Source organism: Antrostomus carolinensis, unplaced genomic scaffold (assembly GCF_000700745.2).
Source record: "Antrostomus carolinensis isolate BGI_N321 unplaced genomic scaffold, ASM70074v2 scaffold6917, whole genome shotgun sequence".
Taxonomy (NCBI): Eukaryota; Metazoa; Chordata; class Aves; order Caprimulgiformes; family Caprimulgidae; genus Antrostomus; species Antrostomus carolinensis.
In genome coordinates, this window is record NW_010329381.1 from 1 (window position 1) to 12,117 (window position 12,117).

At 38.4% G+C, this 12,117-nt stretch overlaps 1 protein-coding gene across 1 annotated transcript; it reads left to right on the plus strand.

The window, feature by feature from the left end:
- Positions 1–4,383: 4,383 nt before the first annotated feature.
- On the plus strand, positions 4,384–10,750 carry MLANA (melan-A). Its single transcript, XM_010172541.2, has 5 exons — positions 4,384–4,426; positions 5,289–5,384; positions 7,865–7,961; positions 9,445–9,546; positions 10,499–10,750. Exons 2-5 carry the CDS (start codon positions 5,314–5,316, stop codon positions 10,565–10,567), a joined length of 339 nt encoding a protein of 112 aa, XP_010170843.1. The 5' UTR covers positions 4,384–4,426; positions 5,289–5,313; the 3' UTR covers positions 10,568–10,750.
- The last annotated feature ends 1,367 nt before the right edge of the window (positions 10,751–12,117 follow it).

The window sequence follows — 12,117 nt, forward strand, 5'->3', positions numbered from 1 at the left end:
CCTCTAGCCAGGGTCAACCCACCACAGCAGTAAAGAAGGTTAGTGGCATCCTGGGCTGTAGGTCATGGGAGGTGATTATTCCCCTTTGCTCTGCAGTTGCGCATCCATTCTGGGCCACCAAGTACAGGGAAGAAGTTGAAAAACATGACTGAGTTCAGCAGAGGGCCACTGAGAGGCTGTGGAGCTGGGGCTGGTTCAGCCAGGAGAAGGGGTGAGTTTGGGGACACCCGACAGCATCCCTGACACTGATGGGAGGGACAGAGGAGATGCAACCAGGCTCTACAGAGGGATGCGTGGTGGAAGGGTGAGAGGCAGCTGCACAGGCTGAAATATGAGAGGCCCAGGCTGGAACCCAGAGGACAGGCCATCAGTGGGGTGGGGGCCAAGGGAGGCTGGAGCGTCTCCATCCTTGGGGGTTTCATGGCCTAACTGGATGAAGCCCTGAGCAGCCCAGTCTGAGCTCAGAACTGCCTCTGCCCTGGACAGAGGCTGGGGCTGGAGACCTCCCAGGTCCCCACCAGTCTGAACAGGATCCTGTGACCCTGTGAAGGGAGAAAGGAAAAGTAATTTTTAATTTTTTTTTGCTACATGCACTGAATAGCGTTAGTCACCTGGGTGCTCTGTCAGCTGATCAGTACATATCTATTTAATAGCACAGAAAAAGTACTGAGTGTTTGTATTCATTTTGTGACTGATTTTACATCATCTGTAGCAGCAATATTCCAAGTTAAATTTCACTGGACTGGAGCAATTACTTGCAAAGGGCTATTTTGCTCCAAGCTGCTAATGGTGTAGTCAGTGATGTGTATATTCACTTTCTTCAAAGAGTTTCTGAGATGGCCTCAGGGACCTAAATCAGCACTCTTCTGCAAGAAGTTTCTCAACCCCAACCAGTTAGCCACTCACTGGTGGAAACAAGACTGTGAGGCTTTAGAAAGCACCACCACTCTCTTGAACCCAGGTATGGCCTCCTGAAATTACACACAAGGTAAGTGCTTGCTCTTCCTCACCTTGATAGTACCCAATTGCATCCAAAAGGTTTTCATCCATGGTTGCTCAGCCTGCATCTCACAGAGAAGGTCACATAAATCTGAAAAATGCCCTGAGCTCAGAACTTCCAGTCAACTACGGGCAAAGTAGCAGCAAAGAAAAGCACTGACAGAAAGCTATCCAATCTTTTTCTTTGGAAAAACAAGGTGCAGGAGCACAGGTACCACTGCATTTGTGGCATCCTCTTGGCATGGCTGCTACAGGATTGAGACTACCACTTCTTCTGTACTTTATATTGTTCAGAGAAGGAGCAGAGGGAGATGGGTCTGACACTAGGGACCAGTTTCACTTAGAAATTACTTGAGGAGAAACTTACTTTAATAAACGAGGCTTTCAGGATGACAGCATATTAACGGTGTCTGTGCAAGGCAGTCTACAGGACAACATGTTGCTGCCTGGAGGTGCCTGCAGCTGAGGTGGCAGCAATTTGAGGAATAGCTTATTTTCAACAAGCTCCAGATCAGGCCTATAGTGGAACTGTTCAGCCCTGGAACCCAGATAATACCTACTTCAAAGTAAATCCCCAAACCATGGAGAGATGAGGATCCTCAGCACCAACTGAAAGCGGTATAATCGTATTCACTCTTCCTGTACTGTGCTACTGTGAGGTTAAAGTAGATTTAGCACTGAAATACTTGAGAGTTTCCACTGAAATTCCCATATAACTCAAAATGAAAGCATTTCCTAAATCAGATGTCAAGATACTTACGTTTCTTCTTCTCTGTTGGGTAACAGAGCACTGGAACAGGATTCCCAGAGGTTGTGGAGACATTCAAACCCCACTTGGATGTGTTCCTGTGTGATCTACTCTGGGTGATCCTGCTCTAGCAGGGGAGTTGGAGTAGATGATCTTCAAAGGTCCCTTCCAACTCCTGCCATTCTATGATTCTGTCTGCTGTAGGAAAGCTCAGCTGCCAGGAAAAAATAAATATCCATTAAGGGAAATAAACAAATGCAAAAAAATCCCAGGATCTTGTCCTAGAAAGATGGAATCACACTGTCAGCAGCATAAAAACAACTGCTATTCTTTTTAAAAGATCACGAACGTTATTTTCAGTTAGACTAGAAGCATTCATTTCACACCTATCATCAAGATTCATCAGTCTAGGCTTGCCATATTTTGCTGCCTATCACAAAAGGCCTCGGTTGCTCTGGAGTTTCTCCTAAGTACTCTTCCTCTTCCATCCTCTTCTTCTTCTGAAATGTTATCTTTAAAAAGGTAACAACTGTGGAATCCATATGTCAATTCTAGTTAGTTTACACTGAAGGGGTTAGCAGCACCACCTCAGAGAAATAAGATTTTGTAAAAAACCTGAGGTCAGAAACAGGATGTTGTTTTTCACCTTCTCATTCATCTAATTCCTCAATAGCAACACTGTGTATTTACATACCAGATGGCATCACAGATCCATGACAAAGTTGTTCTTTTTTTCCCCTTCCTTATTATACTATTAACAAGAGATTGATTCAGAACACAAAATATTCAATCAGTTGACATTTTGCCCCCCATACTGCTTGAAGGAAAGAAGGGGTAGAGACTGGTTTTGGTATCACATGGATTTTCTCTATGTCTCAGTTTTTATTCTGACAAGAACAAACAGTACCCTTCATCTATCATCCCCTCCCAGAAGTGAAGCTTTTCTTCAGGAAAACACATGATTTAATAATAAGTCCGATGACATTTTCAGAGTACAGCACAAGGCCTGGCATGTTGCCTCAGAACTTGATAGACTATGATAGTGTACACTTACTGTTTTATACACATGGGTATCTACAGAAACTTTCCCTGTATCTCTTTCACCTTCAAAACTCCCATTGAGTTAATCTGCGATAATATAAGAGAAACCTTGAACCATCTGGCCAAATGAGCAAGTTTATGCTCCTCACTAATGTTTGTTCTTCTTCCCCCGTTTATTTTTCCCCCTGCAAAAAATGTGTTGTTTCAAACTTAAAGTTTTTCTAGGGGTCTAGAAAACACAAATAGATCCTCCTGGTGTTAATCACAGAATGGCTGAGGTTGGCGGGGACCTCTGCAGGTCATCTGGTCTAACTCCCTGCTCCAGCAGGGCCACCTATTGCCAGCTGCCCACGACCAGTGTCCAGACAGCCTGTGAATATCTCCAAGGATGGAGACTCCACAAGCGCTGTGGACAGCCTGTGCCAGGGCTCAGTCACCATCACAGTAAAGAAGTGTTTCCAGATGTTCAGCTGGAGCCTCCTGTGTTTCAGTCTGTGCCCACTGCTTCTGGTCCTGTGACTGGGCACCACCATGGAAAAATATCCAAAGAAAGATCAGATTCTTACCATAGTTAGGCAAAACATACAAGCAGAAAAATGGTTTGGCTCTTTCTAGCCCCGCACAAGTTAAGAATATTGATATTAACTTTTCATCTGATTTCCTAAGGAAACAGATGTTGATCTGTCCTTTCCTATTCACTTTTGAGTCTGTCAGTCATTTTCAATAATAATTAGAGCCAGGTTCACAGCTTCAAAGATAAACAAAAATGTCAAAGTTTTAAATTTGAGTCCTTCAAACTTGAAAAAAAATAATTGGCTGGATAGAGAGGCCCAAATCAAATGGGAGAAATGGCAAACAGAACATGGTTCTTACATTTCTCCTTTTTTTTTTTCTCTTTTCTCACAGTAACTAGCACTGCTGGCCCATCACAGTACCCAGACATCCGAATTAATCACAGAGTGCCATTTCTTGCCTGGCGTTGTAAATGGAATTGCTGCTGTGTGAGCACAGGCAGTTCACACAAATCCATAGGAAACCAGGCTTTGCTAGTTCTGCAGTCCACGGGACAGACTCTCTTTTTGTTGCAGCATTTGCTTACCAGTACACAACTAAAGCGTACTTGCTCTAATCTAAGACACCTCAATCATGGAATAACAGTATCAATCTATGAGTTTTACTCCAACCATGCTAGTTTCCACAGTGTTACAGAAAGTGTGCATAAACAAAGCTAAACACATGCAAAAACTCTGTTTACACCAGCCCTCTGTCATAAAATAATTGACCCTAAATCAGAACATGTTTGAATTTAGAGTAGTCTTGCGCATTCTAGGAGCTTGTACTGATGAGACACATAAAATGGCATTGAGCCATTTCTCAGAAAGTATGTAATAAGTAAAGAAATAACATATTTTTGAGCTGCTTATTAGGAGGGAGGGATGCAGACTGTAAGAAGAGAATGAAAAGTTGACTCCTTGCCTCTTTCATGCTAATTAATGCATTCAGAAGCTGTACTGAAAGGAATTTAAACTCGTGATAGTCATAAGAGAACAGATCAAAGAAGAAAAAAACAGACCAAGTCAAGGAAAAGAAAGCTGTACATGCCTTTCAGTTAACAGAGAGAATACAGGTCTGAAGGAGGTAAGATTTGTATTTTTTTTATTCTACCTAAAATTTTCTGTGTTGCTTCAAAATTATAATTCAGAAAAGGCTTGACTGTCTCTAAGCAAACTGAAAATGTTCTGTTTTGTTGGTGAGAATTCTCTTCAGTAAGGTCATTGGGTTTTACATTTTAACTGTGAAAGGTAGGCAGATTAGCTGGATACTTATCAAGTAGGATCTGTTGCTGTGCAGTTTAAATGACAGAAACATGATTTCTTCTTCACTATATTCAATCAATTAGATTTTTAACTGTTCAGACTGATTTTAGCTGGATATTAATTCCCTTAAGACTGGAAATTAAGACTGTAATATAAATTCCCTGTACATCTAAGTACAGATTTTCAGAAGACATAAATTAGTATAACCATCTGCAAATACAAAGGTCTCTGACAGTTTATGCTGACTGAAAACCTGGCCATTGAGCATTTACAGGGAATAACAGAAATAAAGAAATAACTACTTGTAAATACAGTGTTAGTTTTTCTTCTTCTGAATAGTCTTGTCCAGGTAGTTTGCCTTTCTTTCTATATTCGTGAGAGGTTTTACTTCAAAAGTCTGCCATCACTTAGTACTGAAAGAGACCATGTCAAATTCTTCTCTGTCACACTCAGGTGCAAATACCTCGATGTCAGTGGAGCTTATCAAGTGTAAGCTATAGTTACAGTTCTGAGTTTTGGCTTAAATTGGGACAGTTGCATATGTATATGGATCTACTGGATTCTGAAGATAAGAGATCATCCTGCCTCCCTAAAATGCTCCCATTAAAACAAAAAAGCTGATAATACGCTTTAAGGATAACAAATTATTTATTGCACTGAGGCACTGTATTTCTGTCCTGTAGGTTTGAGCAGGACCAAGCTCACAAAATGCCCAGAAGAAACCATCCAGATGGCAACTTTTTCAGAGCAAAAGGATACAGCTATGTTGCAGCAGAAGAGTAAGCATAAAGCAAAATCTATGTTAGCATGTTAGATGCTGAAAAAAATTTCCGTTGAAAGAAATGTACAAAATAGTATCAGAAAAAGTCACTGTTGTGTATAGGTGGAGTGCATTTTAGCTACCCTGTAGTTGTCTCTAATATTTGTCATTGCAGAATCATAAAGAAACCTCAATGGTTAAGAAAAAACAGAATTGCAGAATTCAATAATCTAGAGTTTGATCATATGATCATAAGTCATTAACCTTTATAACAAAAATACCAGCTTTACTGAGGCTTATTTATAATTTTATTTTGAGGCTGTTGCAAGGTGATCTTGCACTAAGTTTTATCTTCAGATACACACACACCTCTCTTCAGAACCTCAAAGGGTAATATTCTTACCCTAAAGAATAACAGAAGTGAAAACCCCAGAGAAATGGTAAAAAATCCCCAAAACATCAAAAAGCAGATGGAGACATCAATGCCATACAAACGTGACTCTCAGTAAATTGTTTTGGGACGAGACTCCACTTGAGCAGAACTAATTCAAGCTAATACTTTGTTAGTTTTCACTTGCAATAAAATATGTTGGGCCTTGGATTACTAGAGACACTATCCCACTGGTGATGTGTTGCTACTTTAGACAAATATTTCCAATGTGCTTGGGATATCTGTATGTGGAATGTCCTTCTGGTGCTGGTTTACTTGCCCCAAACCTGGTGACTGGGCCCCATGTTCAATCGTGGGCAGAGATTAAAAAAAGGGGAAGGCTCTCTCATAGTCCTTCCAAAGCAGTTCAGTTATCCAAAAGAGAAAGCTGAAGAGTCACATAACAGCACTTGAAACTAAGCACTCTCACTTCTAACTGCCATGAATTCCAGTGACAGCAGTGGTAAGCAGTTTTTCTAGATATGCAAGGGAAAAGTCACTCCTTCTAATACCAGAAGGAGCATTCAAGATACAAACATAGATTCCTAATAGCACAGCTGCAGCTTCAACTGGAACGGCAAGCGATTGCACACATACTTTTCATACTAGCCTCTGAATAGGTAGGAAAAGAGTCAGATGGCAAAAACGCAGTTAAAATCACCAAAATGTAGAAAAGTTGCTTGGAGAAGCAGGCTCTCCAAAGTTTTAACAGTGCTAGGGACAGCAACAAAACCCTGGAGCCATCTCGTAACTTTGAAGATAGCTGCAACAGGGCTGCACCAGAAAGGAAGTGAATGCTGTCAGCTGTAATTCTTAGGGTAAACAGGTCTCCAGCCAACACAAAGTCTTGATGGGGCAGGAGCAACTTGCAAGATTCAGGTACTTGGAAAAAGCAAATCCCTCTGGCTCCAAGGGACTTCATGCTTCAAACAGCACACAGGCAGTTCAGACAGAAAGACAGACTGTTCTGCCACATGAATCTGCTGCACCTTCTTTCAGGCTTCTTAGGTCCCAAGGAAACACTCCTTCATCAGACTTGGAGTCAGTGAAAAGGATAGCAAACAGATATAAAAGGTCTACTATAAGTCACATACCTCACTCCTCCATCCAATGGAAAAGCCTGGTGGTAATTACTGCAGGGCAACTAGCTATAAAATACATAAAAAGTATGTTAGAATGGGTTTAACCTGACTTGTGGTAATTTTTTTCCTGTCCTCTTCCCTTTAAGTGTTTTGCAGACTCTTCTGCTCCTGAACAGGCAAAGACCGACAACAAAAAAATGGGGAGTGAACACTGTATGTTTTAACAGGGAGGCTATTTAGCACAGGAGGACGGGTTTTTGTGACTAGGAAACTTGCAATTACTTTTTCAACTTGCTTTCTGACAGACAGTGGAACTCTGCTACTTCTGGCTAAGTCTCCAGTAAGCAGTGGGAAGGATGTCTTACAGCATAGTTTGCAAAGCTTAAGTTCCCTAAAATGACCCTGTGATACCCCAGTACTGTGCCTAGTATGACACAGAACAAGAAATAAAGAATTATAGAGCTCTCTATGAATAATTCAAAGTTTCTTAGGTTTTAAGGTCATGTAGTGTTTTATGGATCCAAAAAAGCCTTCTGCCACCAGCAGTTGTTGCAATATGATGCAATTAAGATACATTCCTCAATACTGGCTGCCTAGAGAAATTTAACAAATAAACAGGAGCTTTATTCCTGCATGTGTGGTATTTAATTTATTTCACATTCTCTTCCAATATCGCAATGCTATTTGCTGGACTTACAGGCAGGGGTTTTTTTAGAAGCAGCAGTCACTGGTAGATAATTATTTTCAAAGCAATATATTCCTCATTTTTAAACGCTTAAGAATTTGGCAGAGAATTTAGCTTACTGTTTAATCTACAGAGACTTGGCTGAAGTTATTGATAGTTTGTCTGTTTTTTAAAGCAAATTCTGCTCCATGCATTCCTCTGATAAAAAGGATACTGATAGAAACTTTTGCTCTAATCATTCTTGCTCCCAGAAGAATGCATCTAGGTCTAGTGTTAATTATTTTGCTTTGCTTTCCCAACAGAGCTCTGGGTATTGGACTCTTCCTTCTGGTGCTGGCAATTTTACTTATCTTTGGCTGCTGGTATTACAAAAGACGTAATGGCTACAAAAGTCTGCGGGTAAGCATGGCAGGTCACTTTATAGCATGCTATTATTTTGACAACATACTGTAAGTATCTGCATTAGATTAAGGCAGAGAACACTGAATGTGTAATAGGACATAATTATCTCCAGTAATATACACACTGACATACACACAAAATATGAAACACCTTGCCCTGAAGAACTTGCAAGCCAGGCAAAGGGGTAAGAGGAAGCAAAAGCGTAGGGAGATGAAGCCAGTTGCCCAACTCTGCACAAAACATCAGTGGAAAAACAGATCTCTAGCAAGCATTATATTTAATATTTACACAAAACCAATGTAGGTTTGGTGTATTTTCATTTAAATAAAAATAACATACTCTCTAGCCCTAAATAGGGACACACATTATTAATCTATGAAGCAGAGAAGAAAAATACTTGTTACAAATAATTAAGTAAATATTGTGTTCATGTATGAGTAATGCATGATTTGTTTGTATAAAAGTTGACTTGCAGTTCTAAGATTTACAAAAAAGTAGGGCAGGTTTGAGGTTTGCTTTCTAAACATTACCTCTAAAAAATTCTTTATGTCTTCTTAAAAATATTTTAAAAAAAGTGCAACCCTTCTTATAGCATCTGTTGTTAGAAGTCTCAAAGCTTTACCTTTGAAGTTCTGCTATCTTTCCTATGAAAGGGAGGTCAGTTTTAATCCTTTAAAGTGAAAGCTTTACCTAATTACATGTTTTACAGTAAATATCTTTTAGTTATCTCAATATTTTGAAAAAGATGTGACCATTTGGAATTTAAAAATATACCCCTCATCTAAGTCAGCAAATCAATTTCCTTGCTGTTTCTGGTAACTTTGTCCTGTTACCTTTCCAGTGGTCTATCCAATACATATATCAACTAGTAGAATACATAAACCCTGAACTTTCATACTGAAATGTTGCAAAATGAAGGTAATAGTAAAAAAAAACTTCAAAAAACAAAGTAGGATTCTTTCATGCCTGCTTCGTCCATCATGGCAAAAAGCACAATCTCTTTTAATTCCTTCTCATTGCTGATTGCTTGCTGCTTACTGGTTTGGAAAATCAAATTTTTGTTAGGCTTTTTGGCTAGGGGAAAATTGGTACAGAATTTACACGAAAGAAAAGGTGGAAAAATTGAAAAGAAAAAGGCCACAGATTAAAGAAAGAAATGGGTGGGATAGAAAGGAGATGACATTCAGGGACACAAGAAGGTATTAATTCCTGCAGCAGACCTGGACCTAAAAAATGTGACCCTAATTTTTCTGGCAATGTAATTGGATAATACAGGACAGAAAGTATGTCTCAGCACAGAGAGCAAAAACTGCTAGGTGGATTACCTGTCTTATTTGCTGTCACTGTGTCTGGCCCTAATCCCAGATTCTAATACACACTGTAAATGTGCTGTCAAATGTTAAATGACACATGATTTGCTCTAACTTCATATTCCCTTCTTCCTTTCACCTTTCTCATATTTCTCTATGTTCTGTCACAGAGCAAAAGCTCTAGTGTGGGCACAATACGAACCATGGTAGGTGAGGGAACAACACTGGACTGCAAAATGGCGCTGCAGGAGTACAGAAACTTTAATTCTGTGGTAAGCTGCAACTCAAGGTTTCATTTACTTACAACATAGCAAAACATGGTGACGCAATCTTGGTAAACAGTCACTTGATGATTTCTTTCTTGGGGTGTGCTCTCTAGATTGGGTCTTCAATGCTTCTACATTAACCTAAAAAGTAGTACTTTGCATAATTTTTACTGTGAAAAGGGTTTTAAAAATCTACTATTAAGAATTCTTCTTCTAAAATATTATTTTCTTTCACCTACCTTTATTCTTAAGTTGTATGATCATTATGCAGTCTGTTAGAATGATGTAACACCTGAACGCTGAAATATACTGAATAAACAAACATCTCCCTTATAGATGATCTGCCATTCTGACAAATAACAAACAGACTATGTCTAGTATACTATACCCTGACAAGGATTGTCATGGAATGTTATAAAACTTAAAGGTTTTAGCTCCTGTAATCATTATGGACAGATTTATGTTCTACCATGTAATTTTAAAAAAGTTAAAATAACATAATTGATAAATATTTACGTCATTATGGATGTGCTTACATAGTTTTAGAATAGGGAAAAGGAAATTGACAACCAATTTTAAATAAGATGCCTAAATTGTAAACATTGGGAATAAGACAACATACCTGCATCAAGACTCTTAAAGAAAAGTTTCAGTATTAGTCTGAATTCTAAATATGATTAAAAAATTTCATTTAAGAAAAAATTCCTGTCCCTATAACACTGAAATTCTCTTTCTGGGTGAATGATAGAAACAAAATGAATTTAATCTGATGCAAAACCAGAAAACATATTAGCAAAACTAACCTTAAAAATAATAAAGACATAATGAATGAGCTCAGCTATTTTAAGCTGTAGTACCATATCTGATATGAAGGTAAATAGCTCACTGCATCTTTAATGTCATTTTCTTGTACCTCAATTCTGTTTTCAATCTTTCACACCCATTTTCCCTACCATAGGTACCTGATGCTCCACCAGCTTATGACAAAGTTGCTGCAGATCAGTCACCACCACCTTATTCACCATGATAACATGAAATCTTAAACCCTAAACATACCAATTCAGTATCTTCATGTTCCTGCTTAATTTCCTGTACATGCTTAACTTTCTTCAATCTAAAGTCATTAAAAAAATCACATGCTTTCATTAGCAGTTGCTGAAAAATTATTCCTGCTTAGTTTACAGAACTGGTTCTTGAAATGTTTCAATAAATTTGAATGTGCTTTTGTTGTAAGTTTTTCATTTCCTGTGGCCAGAACAACACACTATACTCAAGTCTGGGCATCTTGCATTCTTCATAGATCTACCAAGAGCAAGTACATACCAAAAGTATCAGCTAGAGTAGGAAGTGTTGGCACCTTTCTTTTCATCTTTCCCACTTACTCTCCCTTTCTTTAAAAAAGAAATAAAAAAACTATTCCCTAGAATGTAACGTACAAGATTCTGTCATAAAATGGACAAAAACATTTCACTATGTGTCCTGGTACAAAGACTAACCATTTTCCCTACCAGCAGTTCTAAAACTAACCTGCAAAAAGCAACTATGTTTTACAACAGGCTTTTACCTTATATCACCTGTAATGAAATAATTCCTCATAAACCATGATTCAGGCAACCTAGGAATTTCTCCTTACAGTCCCTCTTATTTGATACTGGTCAATGGTTATAATGATGACCACCTTTAGTTTCCTTCTGGCAGTCTTCTGAAAAAGCAAAAGAACTTGGAGATACAGAGCTTTACGAGTCATCTCTTTCTAACATGATGAAACAATATGAGACATTGTGGGAAGCCCACATTCCTTGAAAAATATAGAAGACAGCAGACTCAAAGATGTTAATTTTTCCATGTTGCCAGAACACTAGCAGTAATAGAAAACAAAGAATTGTCATATGTAAATTAGGCTACATACATACGGCAGTTATTATTTACTTAGCCTTTTTGGTTATTGTTTACTTTGCCAGATTATTACTTAAGATTGTAAGCATATCAACAAATTTATACATGAGGCCTGATATCTTACAGCAGGAGGCGGCTAAAACTGTGCAACATTTGTTAAAATGAAAAGTAGTTACAGAAGAAAACTATTTTCATAAAACATTTATTAACTGCTATCAATAAAGAATCCATTTCTTTGTCTTTAAATATGCAAACAGAAACACCTTAAAACAAAAAAAAGTTTTAAATATAAGGTAGATTTACCCATCCAACATAAAGTCCATATATGGTGATAAATCATAGGACATAGGTTTTTAGAAATGTTTCTTTTGTAATAAAAATGTTTATACAGATTAGTAAAATTAGATCCTTGTTGGATTTCCAACATACAACTTTAAGGAAAAAATTCTGTGGATTTGTTTAGTGACAGGAAGAAGAATATATATGAAAATATACAAAATACCAGCTTATAGTTAGTGAGCATCAGAGATGTAGAACACAATGTCTAACTAAATTTTTTGCAGAACTGGTAAGCTAAATAAAGCTTGAGGCTAATGATCTTTTAGCAACTCTGTACTCTGCAACTCTCTACCCTGGGGCAACATCCTTTCAAAAGACTGTGTGGTGCTACTGTTGAATGGA